The 23001-nt window shown below is 35.6% G+C and overlaps 1 protein-coding gene across 1 annotated transcript in view; it reads left to right on the plus strand.

Annotated features, from left to right (window-relative positions):
• OTOG (otogelin) overlaps nucleotides 1-23001 on the plus strand; it is a gene marked incomplete at its 5' end in the record, with an annotated part of 105734 nt that overhangs the window by 58272 nt on the left and 24461 nt on the right. The window contains 10 exons of the mRNA XM_081330296.1: nucleotides 841-957; nucleotides 3024-3180; nucleotides 4114-4140; nucleotides 5888-6055; nucleotides 10383-10665; nucleotides 15424-15537; nucleotides 17138-17217; nucleotides 18087-21169; nucleotides 21758-21926; nucleotides 22754-22899. Coding sequence (XP_081186422.1) covers nucleotides 841-957; nucleotides 3024-3180; nucleotides 4114-4140; nucleotides 5888-6055; nucleotides 10383-10665; nucleotides 15424-15537; nucleotides 17138-17217; nucleotides 18087-21169; nucleotides 21758-21926; nucleotides 22754-22899 — 4344 coding nt within the window. The remainder of the gene's footprint in view (nucleotides 1-840; nucleotides 958-3023; nucleotides 3181-4113; nucleotides 4141-5887; nucleotides 6056-10382; nucleotides 10666-15423; nucleotides 15538-17137; nucleotides 17218-18086; nucleotides 21170-21757; nucleotides 21927-22753; nucleotides 22900-23001) is intronic.

The following is a 23001-nucleotide window of genomic DNA, read 5'->3' on the forward strand; positions in this document are numbered from 1 at the left end:
GGCTAGTCATGCTTAAGATATATTTTTAGCTAGGTTTCCTTTTCTCACATCATTCCTTTAATTTGTTTGGCATGCTATTTTTCCTCTGTTTCAGTGTTTTATATAATATGGCTTGCCCAGAAAGGGAATTTTACATGCTGGTTATGCATGTAAATTAGCTTTTCAAATTGCCAACATTCTTTTGCTAGTATGTATTATAGATTTTTGGCACTACCTGTAAAGGAATTTTTTTTGTATGAGATCACACCACTTATTTTTTCATGCTTTTCATGATAATCTTAAGAAATAGAATTATACCCAAAAAAAAATCACATTTCCACAGAAAATTAAAATATGACACATTTTTCATGACCCCACATACCAACTTTTCCCCAACATGTTGCTTTAACAAAAACAAAAGGTATGGCAATATACCAATATACATCATGTTTTGGTGGTTGTTAGGGATTTAATATTTCCATGCTGCAAGTAGTCAAAGTATCTGCTTTTACTCAGCTCAAACTGTTTTTCTGAGATTCAGTATCAGATTCAATATGCAGTTATGTAGGAGTCTGTGTCTTCCTCCTAAGAAGTGTACCTTTGTTGTTGTTAGTTGCAAAGTCGTGTCCGACCCATTGCGACCCCATGGGCAACATTCCCCCAGGCCTTCCTGTCCTCTACCATCTTCTGGAGTCCATTTAAGCTCACGCCTACTGCTTCAGTGACTCCATCTAGCCACCTCATTCTCTGTCGTCCCCTTCTTCTATTGCCCTCAATCTTTCAAGTGTACCTTACATATAGTCTATCTCAGAGAATACCAGTTGATGGTCCTTCTTTTATTTTTTTTGTTTTTGGATTCAGTGTGTTGACAGCTCCGATTTGCGGCATCCCTGCATTTTAAACCCACTCAGAGAAGCATTTGCAAAGAAAGAATGTGGAATACTATTAAGTGAAGTATTTGAGTCATGCCATCCAGTGGTGAGTAACAATACAGAAAAAAGTTAAGGGTGTAGCATTTAAAAGCAAGATGTATCCTGGTGGTCCAGAAGTTGGTCCTGGAACACTGCTGTTTGAAACCCAAAACATTAATAGTTGGTATCCCACAGGGTTACATCTTATTCATCATGCTGTTCAACCATATGAAATCACTGTGGGGAGGGCATCTGGAGATCATAAGGGGAACACGAGTTGGAGCTCTGTTTCTCCTAACCATCCAATTCCAAAAAAGCAAATTATGTAACTTCTTTCAATAATAGGCTGGAGGATAGAGATCAAGAGGAGATTAAATGCAGACAAGGTGGAGTTTCTGGTGATAATGAGAAACAGAACTTAATGATGAAAATTAACCCTATTTTTGTTGGGGTTGCACTCCCCAGGAAGAGGAAATGTCATTCTTGAAGTGAATGTTTCTTGATATTTCATTGTCCCTGGACTCACAAATAGCTGTGGTATGGTAGCTACATTATTGAACAGGCTGGATTTGCTGCCTTGGCTGCATCCTGTTTTGATTAGTGCGATGTGCCTACCTTAGACAAATATGCAAGAATTACAAATATAAAATGTGTTAGTTAAGTTTCTAATTGATGTAATATACAAGGATCATGTTTGACCCCTAAACTGAAAGAAGTGCACAAGTTGCCAGTTTTACTGGATGACAGTTTAAGATGCTAGCATTAATATTTAAAGAGAGCTAGTTTTGTATAGTAGTTAAAATATCAGACTAGAAACTGGGAGATTATGAGTTCTAGTCCTACCTTAGGAACAAAGCTAGTAGGGTGACCTTGGGTCTGTCATACCTTCTGGCTCTGGAAAACAGGCAAAGGCAAACTACTTCTGGAAAAACTTGCCAAGAAAACTGTAGGGACTTGTCCAGGCAGTCTCTGAGAATTGGACACAATTGAATGGAAGATAAAAAAAAGATATTTAAAGCCCTAAATGTCTTAGGACTTGATCTTCCAAGAGATTGCCTTTTCCCACGTCTGTCCAGCTGTTAATTCCTGAGTGACATGTCTTTTTTGAACTGTCAAAAACTTGCCTTTCTTGCATGCGGAAGTATAATGACATTATTCAAGTTTTATTCGTTTCATTTATTTAATGCATTTCTATCTCTCTTGCTTCCAGTCAAACCAGTCTATGAAAAGAAAAAAAATGTGAATGACTGACCTACCAGTTTTAACCTCTAGTAAATGTAGTGTATCAATACAGGCCTGAGCAGAGTTCCAGATTTGAAAAGCAAATCTGATGCAAATGTGAGAAACACTTCAAACGAAGCATGTCTTTTCCCTTGGACTGCCATCAGCTGCAAAAGCAGCCATGCAAGCCCAGGAAAAGACACAATTATTTTAAAGTGTTCTGCCAAGATGCAGGAGCCTGCCCACAAATACAACATGTCACATTTTTCTTTTGAATCCAAGTTTTTGTATAATCGTCTGTAATAGGTCAGTTATCTTTATACGGGCATATGTTCTTGTCAATACAGAAGTTATTTTTTCTCAGTAATTTATCTCATTTCACTATTTAAATAATATAAATGTCAGAAAATTTATCTGTGCATAGGACATAAACTAGAAATTTAAATATTCATTTAAATTTTACAGAACAAATTTCACAAAAGAAAATCTGCTTTTGGATACCAGGAAACTCTCAGAAAGGGGGAGAGGAGTAGATAAATGAGAAGTTTTTAGTAGTAAATGGTTATTACTAAACCTTCTCATTTATCTCCTCCTCTCCCCCTTTTTGAGAGTTTCCTGGTATCCAAAAGCAGATTTTCTTTGGTGAAAGTGGCTGCAAAGAGAAGGAGAAACTGGCTAAGGGCATCTTCTTCCCTTAGTTGGAGCATCTGTGGATTGGAATTCAGAGAATGTTCCCACCAGCAGGAGAAAATTTAGGATTGGACTGTAATGTCAAATACAGATAAGTAATAAATATTACTTGACATGTTTCATAGACATGTCCCTAAAATTTGCTTCAGATGCTTGTTCTTTATGTATAAGTCAGTATTTAAGTAGGGGATGATTTATTATAGTAATGTTTACATTTTTCAGGTTGATGTCACTTGGTTTTATTCAAACTGTTTGATTGACACATGTGGTTGTAACCAGGGAGGGGATTGTGAATGTTTCTGTACAAGTGTTTCAGCCTATGCTCATCAGTGTTGTCAACAAGGAGTAACAGTAGACTGGAGATCTCCTAGACTATGTCGTAAGTATGATAATCAATACATTTACAAACCTTGCAAAGCCATACTATCAGTTTGATTTTGCTTTTTCATCCATGCATATTCAGCTGGGTTTTAATTGCATAATTTCCCTTTCTTGCATTTAAGAATCAGCTAAAACTCCTGCAGTTTTATGAATCAGGCATATTAAATATAATACAAAAGGATCAGTCATTGTAGTTCATCCATCGCTACTGATAAGTGCTGTTCTATGTCTCAGTGACTTTTATCTTTCAGTTAATTACATTATCAGTGATATCCTATCCTATTATCAGAACTTTTAACGGGAGGCCAAGTTTCTTATATACTGTGGAAGCTTCATTATCACACCTGCTGTAGGCTTATTTATAAATACAAATTCAAAATTGCAACCACAGACTGCAGACAATTTGTCCATTTCTGATTTATACTGTAACTGGAATTCTGTTCTCAAATATATCAAATATAAGTGAGGTGAGGAAAGTAAGGAAATATGTGTAAAGATTTTTTTATGTCGGTTAGGTTAAACTGTAGACTTAGCAATAACTTGAATAATATCTTGCAAGCAAACTTTAGTCTGAGAGCACAGCTCTTTTTTCTCATTCTTACAACTTGTACTTGATTGATGGGTTAAAATGATATCCTGCACTTAAGTATTTGGAGAATGTCTGTGGTTGCTATTTTAAATTTGGATTATTCTGATACAAATGTGATTTGTGTTCATAGACAACTGTGATATTGTTTGTTATAGGAAGGACAACTAAACTTATTAATATACCACTAGAGGTCATAAAAGGATAAGTATTTTCCTATTACAGTCAGAGAAAAAAGTTTAATTCATTTCTGGCAGCTTTAATTTGTCTTCTCAATGGAGATGAAAGCAAAATGATTTGTGTATGCATACATATATTCTAATTGTTTGCTTTTGTTTTTTATAGCATATGATTGTGAATATATCAATAAAGGTAAGCAATAATGTGGGAACTAAGTATTTTTCCTATGCCCCCTTCCATGTTACTAATACTTTGTGCAATGCATTGGAATATGTTATTATTTAGATATATGTGTGTAACTGTGTCATTATAGTGTTGAAATACGGTAAATAATCTAACAATTTGTCAGGCAGGCTGATCCGCAGAATTATTCTTTGCATCTCAGTCCTAGTTACATTCCTAGGTCAGTTAGCTTTTATTTTGAGAAGTGTAGAAAATCAGGTAGAAAATCAAGGAGAATATGAAAATAAAAAGTTGAAGACAGTAAGCATACTGTATCTCAGTAGAAATAATCTATAGCAGTTTTTCTTCTCCTTAGTAATTTTATGCTCTAAATATTTTATGTTTAGCTTAACTGTTCATGTTTAAAAGTCATTCTTTTGTTTTTCATTAGGAAAAAAAGATTTTTTTGACTTAGCCCAATGCTTTATATTGCAACACTGTATATTGCAACTATTTAATTCATCATGGATCTTTGGTTTTGCTATGAAGATTTTTAATCTATTAATAGCATATAGTGCCTTGAAATCTATCAATTTACTTCCTAAGCAGTTACAAACATTTCATTATATCACAGAAGCTCAGTCAATATTTAGAAGGTCCTAATTTCAAAAATATGAGTCCAGATATTTGCCAGATTGAACCCTCTGGGTTTTTGTGATAGTTGAGGGTGCCCCACAATGTTTTTTAAATACTTTTTCCATATTGCTGTTACATTCTTAAAAATAATCTGCATGCCCAGCCTGTGTGCCATAAGATGTACAATGGGGAAGTATAAAAGTAGGGAAGCAATTAGTGTCATAGCATTTTCATAATTAGAACCAAATAATCTCTTTACCACATCCTAATTAACGATAGCTCTCACAAAATGCTGCTTGGAGTATATGTCATCTCAGACCATTCCTTTGGGGTCTTGATATGAGGAAACAAGTAAATCCAGCAGGTGAGGAACATAGACAGATAGTCCTTGACTTATGACAAGAATTGAACCTCAAATTTATGTTTGTTAAGTGAGTTTTACCCCATTTTATTACTTTTCCTGCCACAGTTGCCAAGTGAATCACTGCAATTATTAAGTTAGTAACAATCTGGCTTCCCCATTGACTTTGCCTGTCAGAAGGTCACAAAAGATGATCACATGACCCTGGAATACTGCAACCTTCATAAATATGAATCAATTGCCAAGCAACTGAATTTTGATTGTGTGATCATGGGGCTGCTGCAATGGCTGTAAATCAAAAACGGTCATAAGTCACTTTTTTCAGCGCCATTGTAACTTTGAATGGTCACTAACAAACTGTTGTAAGTCAAGAATATCTGTACAGATTTACTCCTTACTACTCCCAATATTTGGAAGATGTCTTTAGTGTAGATAGATAGTTCTTTTTTGGCTGATTTTGGTTAAGTAGGCTGACTTTCTCTTTCTTCATTCATTCTTTACTGAATTTTACCCTTTTCAGCCACTTTAATAAATGTGTAATATAATTATCTTTCAATTTGACAGATGAAAATAAGGTTCAGGCAGGTCATTTATGAAATCAAGTTTGCAAGAGTTCTGTAGTTTTAAATCAGTGTTTCTCTAAGAACCATAATGCTTATTAATGGGAATGTTTGCTAATGATGGTGTTTTCTTTTTGCTGCTGTAGAACTGACTAGTAAATTCATGATAAATTCATTGGGACAGACTCATCAGAAAATGTTTTTTTTTCTTTCCTGACAGTTCTGGGAAAAGGTCCCTACAAATTGGTTAGCTACTTGGATGGAAAAACTATAATTGCAGGAAAACTGCAGGATGGTTCTGTTTTCCCAGCAAGAGAAGATGACTTAGCTTCGGGGGATGCTTTAACCTTCATGCTAACATCACCACTGTATAAGCCCAAAGCACATGGTAAATCTAGTAATTGCTTTAGATCTCTGGTGCTCAGCCTCAGCAACTTTTAAGATCCATGGATTTTAATTCCCCAAATTTTCCAACTAGCATGCTGGTTGGGGAATTCTGGGAATTTAAGTCCATACTGTACATCTTAAAGCTGTGGTGGTTGAAAAACACCACCAATACTTATATCAGAAGCAGTTTTTTTAAAAAAAAAATTCAAGATGCTGGTTCACAAATAAGAGGAGCATAATATAATGGTCATATTGTATTAATAAACACTCAGAGACGCCTGACTGGTTAATATTGCTGGTAGAAATTATGTAGATTGATTTTGTTCAGAGCCAGCAAAATAATTTTTATATTCTCAGAGCCAAATTAACAAAAGTGATTGCCCCACTTCAGAAGTTAAGAAAGTTTTATAGCTGAAGCACTAAATTTTCCTAATCAGCTTCAGTGTTTTTTTTTATATGATCATCTGCCAAGGTCTCCATTTAGACAGCAGATTTTTACAAGGCAATTGCTGATTTATAAATAACATGACACTTAGTTTTCAGATTGACAACATTGTAAACACAGTAGACTTAATATTCCTAATACAGGACAGGAAATCTGGAAATTAACAGCAGCTTGCTAGCTATGAAACTAATGAGATACAGGTCAGCTGAAGATATATTATAATGGTTGGCAGCAAATTGAGATAATGGTTAAGTAAGAAGCTATAACTGTAGAAAAATACCTTTTTAAAGATAATTGCCATTAATTGTGTTCTTCATTAAAATATGGATTTTGCCAGCTCCTTGGGATTACTCAGTTGGATGGATGTCTTGGCTGTGTACATTTATTTTCACATTTCTAAAATGTACATTTTGTCCATTTTTGCCTCTCTGCCTTTTGAAATGAAAATAAATGCAAGCATTACAATCAGTGATACTTACATTCTAAAGTTTTAACATGATTCTTGTCATAGAAGAAATGCCCATTTATCTATAAAGCGGCTGGTTAGCTGCAAAACTAATGAAATACAAACAGGTCAACTGAGGATATAATATAGTGAATTGGCAGCAAATTGAGTTTATGGTTAGTTGAGAAGGAAATAGAAAGGAAGCATATTGCTGAAAAATATCTGGGAAAAAAGAATATTACTATAGAATAATGATAAAAGGTAGTCTATTTCTCATCACCAGTTAAAATGAACATTAAATGAATATTTTTATGAGTAATATTTATTTCTAGATATGCTTTCCTATGCAATTTCTGGAAAATGTTTTGATTTTTGATAGAAAATCAGGAAAAAGGAATATCTCTCCCTGATATAGCACATGTCAGGACCCACCTCAATCCACATCTTAGGAAATAAGAACTCTTGGATGCAAGTTTAGTCCAAAAGGAAAATGTTTACTAGGATGGAATCGATTGTGGCAATACAAGACGGAATCTAACAAAGTTACATTTCAATCCTATATAAAGCATTCCCATTTCAGCCCCTCCCCTCATCCATTTGGTCAGGCTCTCATCATTTGCTTAGGTGTCAGTCCCTTCCATGGGAAAGGGAACTCTCCTTGGTTTTATGGTTATTGCTTTTCTTTTTAGTTGTAAATGAAGATGCAATCCAGATCTGTCTCTCCCCCTCCCTCCCCCAGTTCAAATGTTCCCTGTTGTTTGAAGATCGCCTAAAGTCTATCCTCCCCCCCCTCCTTCGGAGAGATGGCAGAATCCCCAGAATAAGCACATTGTTCTACCTATACATTTATGAAATGTGATATAAATGGATTCTGACAGCACACATATATGGAAAGACTAGAGTGTTGCTCTCAGCATGGCCTAGTGACAATGAAAGAGTTTAAGGCAGGGGTCTTCAAACTTGGCCCTTTTATGATTTGTGGACTTCAACTCCCGGAATTCCTTAGCCAGCATGCCTGGCTGAGGAATTCTGAGAGTTGAAGTCCAGACGTAAGTCATAAAAAGGCCAAGTTTGAAGACCCCTGGTTTAAGGTCTTCACATAAACCTTTTCAACTACATTGTTTGAATTCAGTGTTTGTGAAGTTAATAATGGTTTCAAGATTTAGTTGTCAGTTATTGAATTTTTTTCTTGAAAATCCACTTTTGGAAAGTAATCTGTTCCTTTTCAAGTTTAACATTCTATCTCAACATTCACTTCATAATTTTGATTTGGAAAATACAAAGCCCTTACATTCACCAACCTTTCTTATGATTCAGCAAGCAGTGGTTGCCTATGCTACAATAAGCAAATTGTCATTTTCAGTAGTTAAAGTATTAGCTGCTTCTCTCTTTCTTCATACACTAAATACATTTTATATTGGAAAATTAAATACTGTTCTAGGATAATGAATTATAACATCCCTTAAGGTCTGTTTAATAGATGAGGACCATTGATTTTATAGTAATCTTATGATAACGTTAAGCAGAATTATGCAGTGTACTCTGAAATAATATTTGGGGCAAAAGATGTTCGATTGGATCAGAATTCTATCACCCTTTTAATAAGCATTACTTTAAATGCTTTTTAATTACTTTCCATCTACTGGAAATCAGTATAATCAGTTTTAAAAAGCATTTTTACATTTTAGTTATTTGAATAATGCATTGGTTGAGAGAATGGAAAGTTTAGCGTCTTAGAAAGTGTGTAATTTTGTTAAATGTCATTTTCTTTGTTTCAAATTTCTTCATTCTGTATTTTCAGAAATTCCTGAATTGAAAGAGTAGCAATATTATAAGTACAGTTTTGGATTAAGTTGAGCTTGACAGAATCTGGTACTTTAGCAAAATAACAGTCAAATTAGCTTAAATAGTTTATTATTGCAGAAACAGACTAGAACAATTTCATAATAAAACAGGTACATCAAAATCAAAACATAATATAGCTGATAATACATCAAAATAACAATTATTTACAACTGTATTAATAACAACTGTATTAATAACATTATTTAGGTAAGACATTACTGGCCTTTTCCCAACTGAAAAAAGTTGTTTAAGTTCCATCACAGACAGTATACAGAATATGGTTACATGACCTGAAATCACCTCATGATCAACTAATAGGACATCTTTAGTCCTGCCAAAATATCATGTTGCATTGGGAAATATACCCCAAATACCTCTATAAAAGACTGAGTCCAATGATATAGTACATCATTCTCAGTTTTGATCTCACCCTTCCACAGAGACAGAAGCAGCATTCTTTAGAATTGCTGCAAAAACTGCCCTCTAGATATTAGACTGGATGACAATCAACTTGCCAATGTAAAAGTTATTCTAGTATTCTGGAATGCAATCTTAAAGAAACAAATAATGGGATTGAGATCAAGCAAGGTGGCGTCTAACTGAAATTATTCTCCTGCTCAGAATATCTGGCACGTTATTTAAAGAATAATCTGGCCAGTCAAACTCTATTGAGATCACCACATTAATTTAAAATCCCACAATACCTTAATTTCCACCAGGAATAATGGAGTTTCTTTTACAGTTGAAAATTAATTTAAGTCAATAGCTTAATACATGCTGTTTGCATTTGAGTTTCAACTGATGTCATACTAGTCTCAGCTGAAAGGCTGTTTGGATGCATCATGGACTCAGAAATAAGCCCCTTAGAAATCATGATTAAATAGCCTCAAATGGCCACTCTGACCTTAGAGACATATATTTGAAAATATGTCACAAGATAGCTATGATACTCCTTTGGCCTCAAATATTTTTAGTTCACCTGGTATATAATTACCACCTTTTCTATAGAACAACATTAAGCTGAGAACTATATTCCTTGCTACCTTGTCTTTTAATAACAGAATTTGGACTCTTTAAGTGGAAAACATTTCTGAGATATTTAAAGATCTTAACCTGTTTAATAACATGCCCAATAATTTGCCATTTATGTTATTATCTAGGGGGGACTCTTTGAAAAGATTATATTTTTTGTAATTGATAGGTAATAGCCAAGTCTGTGTGATTAATGATTACAGTTGATTAATGGTCTCCTCAGTGCTATAGGTGAAATTGAGGTAATGGCTGTATCATCTGCACATAAAAATAAAACATCAGGTCTATCAATCAAGCTTAGCAGGGATGTTTCAGTTTTGTCACTTTTGCCACCACATCTAAAATTAAATAGCAAAGGGGCTAAATTACACCACAGCAGAATGCTGACCTTGGTTGTTCACCCAGATTTGGATGTAGATATCACCATGCAACATTTTAATAAGTGTCAGCAGTCACCTAATAATGGAATTATAATTGACATATAACCTAGGTATTAGAAGCTAATCACTAAAAACTACCCTTGGCCATTTCATCATATTTCTTCATTGTTTTTTTTTTCAGACCCACACCTGGTTTCACTGGAAGCAGCTGACAGACCAAATTATTTTCTTTATTTAGCTTCTAATAATACCCTTGTTCTTTCCAAGTGGGAAAGAAATGAGCGTTTTCAGAACAGATCAACATTTGCCATCCACAAAAACACATGGTTCTCAGGATATAGTTCTTTTGAATCATTTGCCATACCAGGATTATTCATCTACATTTCAGCTTCCTCTGTGACTGTTGTTAAATATCATCATTCTGAGGCATTCCGACTCTCCACACTTTTTAAACTTGTAGGTAAGTAATTGAATATGAACACACTGATTGTATTTTCATATGGTTTTGCTACACTTTATATAAAACCCCTGTATTAAGAAAGTGAAAGCTATAAAAACTTTCATGGAGAGGAGGCCAGTATCATTTAGGTACTGAAGTGCTTATTCGTTACAGGATTGATAACTGATGGCTATCCAGAGGTTACTGAAGTTTTAACAACTGTAGTCAACTTGATTACCAGTGATAAATGCTGGCACTTTTACTCAGCATATATGGAGGGCCAAAAATCAGTTGCTTTTGTCTTAGAATCACAGATTCACTTGCATACAAGCTATATGCAAGAAATTCCTTTATGTGTGGATAAAGAAATTTCTGAAAACCTTTTTCATCAACACTGATTTCAACCTAGAATCTCTCTCTGGGTACGTGTGTGTGCCAGTCATTATAAAATTAACCTCTAACATGATCAACATTTATTAATTGATTTACTACACTATACTCAGTTGTGATATAAATAAATAGCAAGACAACAGAATAATACAATAAGTTTCATTTAATGTGAATTTTTCTACAGGGTAAAATTAAATAGAATTATAAGGAGAGGAATGAAGGTGAATATACTGTACATGTCCCAGGATAACATTGCAGGATTCAACAGTTATCGGAACCAGAGGTTTAGTCTTCTGAGCTTTTGGAGTTATGCGTTTTGGGCTATTCTGCGTGTGGTATTTATATGATGCCTGTTGTGTGTGGCTTTTTAGTTGTTGATTGGGGTGATGGCTGGCTATTAAGTTGTTGGCCGTGGTTTTCTTGTGCTGCCTAGCCCTCGCCTCCTAAGTACTTAATAAGCTGGTGGTAAATCAGCACTCCTGTTGACTGATGAGGGGCCTGTTTTCCAGGCTGTTTTTGTGCCTGCTCATCCAACAATCTTAATAGCTGCAAAATTTAATGCATGTTCATTGCAGTGTGAGGCTACCAATGAGTTCGGGTCTCCTCATCTGACCGCTCGCTTGTATTCTGACAATCTGGTGGTTAGCTTCCTCCCTGCCTGTCCTACATAGTCACATGAGCAATCCTTGTAGGGGATCTGGTAGATTATATTGGAAATATTTCCCACCTCCAAGTGACCTTTATAATGCATAATTTGTCCTTGTATGATAGCCTCTGGGCAGTGTGTGGTGCCTACTTGCAGATCTTGGAAGCTGTATTCTACTGCTTCTGAGATGTTTTTGATGCAACATATTTAAAGTAAATGCAAATGAAGAGAACACTTTCCACTTTTCAAAAAAAAAATAGTATGATTCCTGTTCCCCAGCATCCTCGTTCAGTTATTTTTTGAAGAGATTAAAAACTCCCCAGAGAGACCTGGGGAAGCTGTAGGACATGCAAGTGAGAGGAAACAAAAGGGAAGAGAAATCGTGCTGGTAAGTTAAATTTACAATGTTTCTCAACCTTGATAACTTTAAAATAGGTGGACTTTAATTCCCAGAATTCACTCTCTTTTAAAATTGCCAATGTTGAGAAATACTGACAATTGAAGTAGTACTTTCTATTTGCTGATAGAAAATCAATCTCAGTCATTGCAGTTTTATCAGTTCCCAAACCACTTTAGACATTTGACTGAATTAATTCAAGGTAATTTGCAACTTTCGAGACCTCCAAGCATTCATTCTGAATGCCTCCCCATCTGCAAAAATTAGAGAGAGATTAGTAATCATTCAGAGAAGAGGAGGCAATGAACACTTTTAAAAATGTTTAAGACAAGTTATCTACCCTTTAGCCAAGCATACTTTGAAAGAAGACATATTCATATTAAATGCTACAGTCTCATGAATTTCAGAGTTCTTCAACTGATTAAAATGATTTCTACCAAAATTCGAAAGAGGCAATTTACCCACAATATTTCTAAAGCTATTGAAGTTATATTGTGTTTTCCTGAAAGTAAGACCTACCCTGAAAATAAACCCGTTTGATTTTTGGAGGTGGGCCTAATATAAGCCCTACCTAAAATAAGCCCTAGTTTTGGGGCGAGGCACGTGCCTAAAAATCAAGATAGGATGAGGGTGGGGGGTGGAGCTGCCCCACATGCCCCGCACCCACTTACCATTGCAGCCAGGCCTCCCATGAATTAACACCTGCCTCTCTTTGCCAGCCCACTTCTTCTGTAGTGCCTCTGGCCTGCATTTCGCCATGGTCTTTCTGGAAGGCCTCTGCAGCCGAGAACTGAGCTACAGATTGAATCTATAGCTCGGTTCTCAGCTGCAGAGGCCTTCCGGAAAGGCCTCTGACAGCAAAATGCAGACCAGAGCTCCATTCTCAGCTGCAGAGGCATTTCCTTCGGCCACAGAAGTGGGCTGGCTGGCTGGGGCTGACTGTTTTTCCGCTGCAAGGTGAGTAGAAAAGACACTCCCCAAAAATAAGTGCTTCTTTTGGCAGCAAAAACAACAACAACCCAGGTCTTATTTTTGGAGAAACACAGTATCTTCCCAAATTCCCAGAGAACATGCTCTTAATACTTTCTTCAAAAGCTTCCAATATGTGCTTTTTAATCAAACATAAAAATGAAACAAAAAATGAGGTTTTATTTAGGTGAGTTGTATGGTCACAGATAGAGTGACTTTTATAATAGAATGAACTATATGCTTTCCTTGTTATCAAAAACTATTGAATTAAAAAGTTAGTAGTAGCGCTACTGAGACCCTTACTTTTGGGACACTTTCTCTCAGCCCTAGGAAGGAAGCACTGGCAAACCATTTCTGAAAAACTTTGGCAAGAAAACTGCAGGGACTTGTCCCGGCAGTCTGAGAATTGGACATAACTGAATGGAACAAAAAAAAATTAAAGATAAGAATTTTTATAAATTTGGGACATTATTTGGACCATGCACAATTGTCATGCTTCTTTTATTTTAAGAGGGAAAGGAGGAATTGCAAAGTTTAATGGTCCCCTTCTCTAGTATTCATATGTAGAAAATGGTGTCTGTTTTTTTAAAGGGAGAAGCTTTTGCTTTCTAGTCATGGAAAAGAATCCTATCCATGTCAGTGGAAAACTAAAACAATTTACCTCAGCAAGTAAGGTCGTATCATATAATCATAAGGCATTTCATTAATCTCCACATCTGTGGATTTGGGTTTCAGAGTTTTATAAGCAAAGAAACCTTGTGCTTGAATCTTTCTCCAGTGTTATTTCGGAAGGCTGGTGCAGCCTTCTGATGCAGGCTAATTACATGATCTAAAAATATAGCTGCATTTGTTAATGGAAATGTTACACCAGTTGTAGAGTGCAGAGGGAAAGACAGATTAAATTTCCTGCTGATTATCATAAATTGCATATTAGATCAGAACCTTTCCAAGTGAGAACTGCTGTTCCGGAACATAAATATTGTGAGTAGGATAATAGATTGTTCAAACTTCCTTCTCAAATAAAGGTCTCCACAAATTTGTTCGTGTGTTCTGAAACTTATCAAAAAACTACCAAAGAACCTTTGATAGAGATCAACATTTTTTGAAAATCATGGGAAGATTCGGTTTTCATAAAAAAAAACAACGGATCAATAAAAATAACCATGATGAATGTGTATATTTTAATACATATATGTGTATCTTGTACATGTAGTTCACATGTAGTCATGATATATTTATCAGAATATTTTTAGTATAACTGATAGCAGTAATAAGATAATGAGTTTGCTATAACTATTTAAATTACTACCTCCAGTTTGTAACATATATAACTGAATTTGTTAGTATAGATATTTCTCTCCCCATCTACCGGTATTTATTTTGTGCACAAGTAATAAAAAAATAAAAATTCACTGTGGTAAGCTCCTGTATCAGGTTTCCTCAGATGTTCTGGATGAAAATTTATCATCTTCAACTGTTGTATTAAGAATATTCTGTTGAAATTGTTTGGGCTGTTTATTGCAACTTGATAACTATTCTAAATGAAAAACAAAAAAACAAAAAGCACCTGGATGAGAGTTTTGGAGAAGATCCTTTTTCGCATTTATTGAACTGCTGTCTATACTCCAATTTTGTTGCTTTATTATTTCGATAGTGATGTAGATATAGCACATCAGAAGAAATTCTTTATATTTGTGTTATTAAAGTGTGGGAATCACTTTTGCAAGAGGTAGTGATGGAACATACTCAAAGAGGCATTACATAGATTAATGGACTATAATACTGTCAATACTGGTTAGTTATTATCACTACATACTGTCTGCAATATAGTTATGACCAAATAATGTTTCCTGTGGGGCATGAGCAAAAAAGTGCTATTGCATTCCTATATGTAAATACTTTCTCACAGGAAGCTGGTTAGCTATATATAGTGTATGCAGAATGGTTGGGTCTGATCCATTCTAGTTCTTAACCCTTTTCATCTTCTTGATTTACACATGTTGAGAAATAGGATTCTTTCACAGGTACTTGAAATTCAGTTGGGATTGCTATAAACTATAAATAGATATTGTTGCTGCATTTCTAATACGAAAACATTCCTTCCAACTGAGACAAACATAAAGGAACTCCATATTGGCTCACCCAGAGATGTAACTCCTGAGTAAAATGCAATATAAGGACATACATGGAAGTTTAGGGTTATTTGAACCTGTCACAGAAAAACTGTGTGAATTGCCACCTACATTTCTTTCCATTTTGGGGGTGGAGGTGGCGTTTGGGGACTACAAATAGGTTCCTGCCATATATTTCCAACATTTGTCTTCTCTCAAATCTGATTGATTTCAGAAATTCATAACAGATAAATTTTTATTTGTAGATAGCAAATTTAAATTTTTATCCCGTTCAACCTGTGAATGGCGCTATGATGCTTGTTCAAGTCCTTGTTTCAAGACATGCAGAGATCCTTTGTCAAAACATTGTCAGACTGTTCCAAAGTAAGTATTTTTATAATTTAAATAATAGCACTCTCTCTAAAAGGGAAATGATACATTGCCCATCAGTTTAGAGCAAAATAAAGGCTCTGTGAAAAATGTAACATTTCTACATACTTGAGGACTATCTTATTGTTAAGGCTGTGTAGCTCTTAAAACTTTCATAGATACCGTAATATTCTCCTCTGTCTTTAGTATGATCTTAGACCAGGCTACAGGTAGTCCTTGACTTATGACCACAATTAAGCCCAAAATTTCTGTTGCTATGTGAAACATTTGTTAAGTGAATTTTGCCCCATTCGATGACTTTTCATGCCACAGTTCTTAAGTGAATCGCTGCAGTTGTTAACATAATATCACTGTTGTTAAGTGAATCTGGCTTCCCCACTGACTTTGCTTGTCAGTAGGTTGCAAAGACTGATCACATGATCTCAGGACACTGCAACCGTGATAAATGTGAGTCAGTTGCCAAGCATCTGATTTTGATCATGTGACCTTAGAGATGCTACCGTGGTTGAAAGTGTGGAAAAAGGTCATAAGTCACTTGTTTCAGTCCTGTGGCAACTTTGATTAAGATAGGCATAATATACTGGTACTACAATGAACTGTTGTAAGTTCATTACAACAAACAAAAGAAAGGCAGAACCTCTGTGGAATGGGAACTTTGCAGAAGCTGTTGTTTAAGTATGCCAAGGGCAGAGCACTGGAATGAGCTTTAGAGAATTTGGCATGGAGATGCATACACAGGGAACCTGCTGGAGTAGACTTTTGGAATTTTCTAAGAGTCAATAAATCATTCTAAAAGTCTTAAGTTCCGCCTCATCCATTTGGTAACCTCTTTAGCTTTTTTCTGATCCTAGGGAGAATTATGCTCTGGTAAGAGCCTGTATGAATAATTTGCTTGTAATGGTCTTCCTTCATGTGGATTTAAAATGACCTGCTAAAAATTTGCTTCAACTATGTAGGACAAACAGGCAGAAGACTGGCAGAAGGCATTCATAAACACCAACTAGCAGTCAGAAGACATGATGAAAATTCTTTAATTTCACAACATATAGACAGATTTAGTTTCAGTTGGGAAAATGTGACAGTCCTAGACTAGGCCAAGTCCAAAAATGCCAGGGAATTTCTAGAAGCCTGTCACTCTGACAAATTAGCCATCAATAGACACATGGACATTAACAACATCTATAGATTATGCAACCAGCCCAAAAGGGAACCAAGAGACCCAAGTACCTCTCCACCAGCAATCAGCACCCAGATCAGCATAGATTAACTCCAAGGTTAACTTCAGACCAACAATCAGGTAAACAATACCCCAATCAAGAAACTGCCAAAGAGCCAACAGTAAACAGCCTGACCAAAGACCACCCACAACAACTCTGACAGGCAAGACACCAGAATAGAAACTGACAGCACATCCTCCTTACTAACACTGATGATGTTTGGGTAATGAAACATCTGCAAAAAGCAAGCAAGTTCAGAGAGTATCAGGGACCCATCATTTCAACCCTGAGCTCCTTTATTGGTACATTATTCAGTACTTGTTTCAATGAGACATTTTGCTGTATGAAAAAATTAATTATTATTAATCTTGTTTTAGAGTGGAAGGATGTGTTCCTATGTGTCCCTTGAATATGGTGCTGGATGAACTCACTCAAAGATGTGTTTATTTTGAAGACTGTACGTATTAAGTAATATTGATTCAAAATGATAGTGTTTAAAAGCTGTTATTTCAGGCTTAAATTTAGGAAAGTAATCCAGCTTAGTTATAAAGTTGCGTCTTCCCAATATAACAGAATAACAGAGTTGGAAGGGACTTTGGAGGTCTTCTAATCCAACCCCCTGCTCAGTCAGGAAACCTTATACCATTTCACACAAATGGTTGTCCAATCTCTTAAAAATTTTCAGTGTTGGAACAATATCTTGTGCAAAGGTTCAACATCTTGATGAAATGAAGATCCCTCACAATTACTACTTGATTGTTGCAGTTTCCCTATTATACTAACTGAAGTGAACAGGTCTGTGAATTCCATTGCAGCATCTGGAGGAATATAGACAAGGTGTTTTCTTAAAAAAACATACACTTTGTTCTTTTAAGAAAGTATACTCAAGTAGGTTAAGGTAACATCTTCAAGTCACTTCCATGTCCAAGGACCTTAAATCTAAGTCCTTATTTTGTGAGAATGCTGATTCCCTGACGTTTCTCCCCACGTAAAGAATTTTAGAATAGATATATATGGAACAGCTACATTTGGATTTACATCTGCTAAGGAAAAAAAGGTTTTGACAATCAGACACTGAAAAGATAAGAAATTATAAATGTGCCCAGTAATGGATTAATCAAATTATATTTTTGAAGTCAAAACATGTTTTGAAATGTTAAAATTTAATCTTTTAAAATTTTCTTTCTGAACAGGTATATTAGAAATTAATAACAGTATATTAAAACTGTGCTATTCCACCACACTTTTAATTCTGCTGAATTCAATTCTGTGTAGTATGGCACTAAACATGTCTCATGTATGTCATCTGTTTTTATCTTGTTTTAGGCATTGAACCAACAACTGAAGTTCAAATTCTACCATCCACTTTAAAGACACATACAGTGTTTGGGGCTCTTCAATCTTCCGCAGCAGTTCTGAGTAAAGAAATAGCTTTTTCTGTGACACCAGCATCAAAACTTAGAGAAACAACACCTGCATCCAAGCAGCAATTCAGTTCAACCATTGAAAAAGCTAAACTTTCAACATTTTCATTGCCAAATATTACTTTAGATACATCAGCTCTTTCAGTTCAATCAACTTTTGATACAAGTACATTGGCTGGATTTTCACACCTGCTAACTGAATTTAGCCCCATATCTGTAGTTCCTCCTTCAGCAACTGATGTAGTTATTGACACTTTGCAGACAAGCAGTATGACAAGCTTTTCAGTCCCCTCAACATCTACAATTACTGAAGCAGAGAGTAAATTAACAGCTACTCCAACTTCCATTGCGACTCCATCAATTGCTACAGAAGACAAATCATTATACACATCTAGATTAGTTTCACAAATAAAAGTAATAAGTGCTCAGAGTTTCCTTACAGAGGACATAGAAAGAAAGCTTCAGAACATTACAGAAAGCCAAACTTCATCTATAATAGCAACAAAACCGGAGCATACAAGTCAATTTTTTACCAAATCGACATTGACATCTTCGGAAAAATCTTCCCCTTTGCCAACATCAAGGCAAACAACTCCAGGCAGCAGTAAGTCAGGAGTAACCCAATCAACTCCAACAATCACCAATGTTACTGAAACTTCATTTGCTCCTTTATTTACTACTTTAGTAGCTGCAAAACCAGTTCTAGAGCCAGGTTCTTCAGAAACATCAAAGACAACTGTTGCTTTAATCAAAGAACAGCTTAAAAGTACTATTATTCCAATAACTGCAGTACCAACACAGCTTCCCCACATGTTCGTGACATATCCAAGTGTTTTAGTTTCTACTACTAAGAAGGAAGTGCCAGAAACATTAAATGTTACATATCAAACAAGTTCATATTTTTCTTTGTATACACCTATATTCTCAAAACCTCAAATTTTTACTTCTAAACTTCCCAGAAAAACTGATTTATCTTCTACTACAATAGTTTCCAAAAAATATATACAAACGGAGCAGCCACTATTTATAGTGCCAAGCATTACAAAGCCTGCAACTGCTTCATCTTACAGAGCTACACCTTTGTCTACAATAGTAACCTCTAAATCCTCAACTTCATCCGAATCATCAATTCCAATCTCCCAGAAAATATCTACAGAACACAAAATACCTTTGCTCCTGAAAACGACAAGGACAAGCGTTCCAGATTCTGGTGGTGTAACAAAATCAAAAACAGAATCTGCATTTATAACAGAAGTCATAGCCACAGTTATCCCAGGTCCATTGGTCACTAAAAAGGTAGAATCAGTTGGAACAACTGAATATCCATTTATTCAGCATGCTGCTACTGATACGGAAAAAGCAACAGAATATCTTAGTAAAAAAGAATTGGAAAAAACTAGCAAGTTATACACAAGTAAACCATCTATTTCTCACCTTCCAATGTCCTTTTCTACAGTTATAACGTCAAAGATAGACACTGCCCTTGTTCCTTCATCACCTGAAATTCAGGTTCCTGTGGCTGCAGCTATTCATCCGGTTACTTCAGAGACCACCTACAGGACAGTACCACCAAGCACAATAGCTTTAAGTTCAACTCCAGAATTGACAGTAAAAGAATCTAGGGTTACTTTATCTCCATATACTAAACTTAGCAGCAGGTCACCAACTGAAGTAGCATCAATCAAAGACATATCAACCTTGTTTTCTCCAGCTACCCTTTCTGTAACAACATTTCCTCCTATAATCTCTCTAGTGAACAAAACATCTTTGTTTACTTCAACACAAAAGATAACTGAAGTACCAACCACTGCAAAACCATCAGTTGAGACAACAAAGTCATCTGTAACTTCCAAGTTTGCCACCTCCTCTGTTTATTCTTCTGCAACAGAAAGCATTTCTACCCAAGTAAAAGACAAATCTGTTCTTCCATATTTGATAACACAAACCCCAGGGAAGCATGATTCTTTGCTGGCCTCTAAAGCTTATTTAACCACAAAAGGAACTTCTATAGCATATCAGTTTCCAGTTGAGCAAACTGGTATTTATCCCCAAAGTACTTTAAGTACAACAGAGCCAGTCAAAATAGCAGTGCCTTCTGTCTTCCAAAGCACCTCACATTCGTTTGTTACCCCTTCAGTTGCTTCACATACTTCTTTATTTTCACCCAAAATCCCACTTGTAAGTGATAAAGAAACAACCCAGCAAATAATAGAGTCCTTTTCTACTGAAAAGTTAAGGCCTCATTTACCCACCACAAAGCAAGCATTAAGTCCTGCTCGGTTATCTGCAGAATCCACCACTTTGTTTCATGTATCAAAATCAACATCGCCTTCACTGTTTATATTGGAAGCACCAGAAACTTCAGTTGTGAGCCAAACAGATTCACAAGAAAGGGTATTTGTAACACCTGTATCAACAGCTTTCACATTTGTGAAGACGGATGCTACGGAGAAGACATTAACTTTGTCTAAGCAAACGCCACTTTCTGCTATTTCTTCTAGCTCAGCACCCATAGGACTAAGTGGTCTCACAACTAAGAGTGTCACAAAAACGTTAGAAAAAACAGCAGGAACAAAAGAATCTATCACGTCTTTATTTTCAGCGCTTCCTGATATTTCAGAAACAAAGAGCAGACCTTCCAAAATACTAGAAACTGATGGAGAAATATTGGCTACAAAGCTTACTCTGTCACCTTCAATTAGCAAACATTCAACAACGTTCCCTGCTCCACTTAGTTCTACTAATGAAACTGTGGTATCCAAGTCCCCATCTGTGAAGGAGGCAACAATAGCACCAACAAGCTCTTTGCCAATACTAACAATTCATCCAAATGCTACAAAAGCTACAGCAGTTCCTACCTATTCATCAACCAAATCAGTATATGATTCTCGCACAATATACACTGCAAATTTTACTACCATGTCCGGTGCTTCAGCACCAGCTTTCATACCACCTGGAGAGATAGCAACTCAGCCAACATGTATAGTGAGTAACATAAGTAATTGGATCTTTCTCCAACCCTAGGAAGGGAGGGGGCTGTGTGTGTTTTAACTCAGAGATCATGGATGTATGATGTATATTAAAATATAGGCTCTTACATGTATTATTAGCTATAAATGTAGCTGTCCAGAGCTGTTGAAAGCCAGGTAGCATCCAAGCTAAACAAACAAACAAATGTGTTTGTTTTTTGATAATTCTGCTCACGGGTTAAATATTATTGATGAAGAAGCTTAAGAACATATTCTGAGCTTTTAAACTACGTAGTATGATCATTTGGGGAAAATGTTTATGTATGTGCTATTAATTTTTATTTTATTTTAACAACTAGCTTCACTTTGTAATCTTGTCATTTTTATGATCTGCATACTATTAATGTTGAATTAAAGACTGAACACTTTTCAAGGCTGCTCTTTCAGAATTCAGCCTTAATTCCAAAAAAAAGTTCCTGAACACTTAAGGGATATTGGATACTTGGGCTCCTGTGTTCTACTACTTTGATTTCTTGAAAAAATATTTTCTCATTGTTTTTGTTTTGTTCAGAGTTGTAACCAATCTTTTCTAAATATGCCTTAGCCTGTCACAGAAAATGACTGCATAAAACATATTTGCTTAGATGGACAATTAATTCAAGTTAACCAATCACAGTACTGCCCATACAGTGCAACACAAACCAGCTGTGGATTTCTCGGATTTGCTGTTCAGATTAATGGCGACAAATGCTGCCCCAAATGGGAATGTGCATGTGAGTTATTAGTCATATAATGTTTATTTTTAAACTGCATAAAGCCAGTGAAACCTTGAACTTCAGAACAGGTATGGAAGGAACAGATGGTAGGAATTATTCCTGCCTTACATACAAAACAGTAGCATAACAAAAAGAAATAATATTGCACAAAAGCTGTGCAATGTATAATGAAACAGAACTCAATGAAGAGGGCTTAAATTTGAAATTATACTGGTAAACAGTGGTTTATACTGGTAAAACTTGCAAATCCTCTTTTGGACAATTCACTGGATATCGAAGAGAATGTATATTATGTAGAGATTTTACACAACAAATATTATGAATTGGATTGAGATTCTCCAATTCCGGTTCTGAGAACATTTCTTTTAGAAGAAGGCAAGTTATATTTTTCATTGAATTCTTCCATCGGTGCTCCTTAACATTTTGATACAGATTGTAGAAATTTCTGAAGTAGCATGAAATGTGAAATGGGTATCTTTGTGGGAAATGGAAATAAATGCTGGACATTTATTTCAGAAAAGCAACCCTGAATTCAACTTACTTTGATCCCAAGTAAAATATGGTATGGAGACAAAATAATATTTTAAGATAGGAAATAGCAGAATTTCTTACTTTTCAAGCCTTGGGTATCAGCTGCACACATATTTGGATTCTTTTGCAGCACAGACCTATTTATTAGGAAATTACTTGCCAGCTTTTCAAGAATTATTTACTCTATTTGTTACATATTTTTATCTAATTTAACAAAACAGTGAATTTTCATTTGCCAGTGATCATCTGTCTTTGTAATTTTTTAAATTAATAGTTCACATTATGTTTGATAGGTCGATGCACTTTCTTCTCTGATCTGAGCTTTATCACCTTTGATGGGCATCATATGGCTTTATTTAAAGAAGCATCTTATATAATCAGCCAAACGCAAGACGAAGTTATAAGCATTCATGTTGTTGACGACAGAAATACTAATATGGTAATAAACTTTGTTTATTATTTTGTATTTATAGAATGTGCGCAAATAAATAGTCTTAGGCCTCTGATCCAATAGAAGCTTTGAGGCTAGAAGAGCATTAAT

The sequence above is a fragment of the Vipera berus genome (assembly GCF_964194415.1).
Source record: "Vipera berus genome assembly, chromosome: 1".
Taxonomy (NCBI): domain Eukaryota; kingdom Metazoa; phylum Chordata; class Lepidosauria; order Squamata; family Viperidae; genus Vipera; species Vipera berus.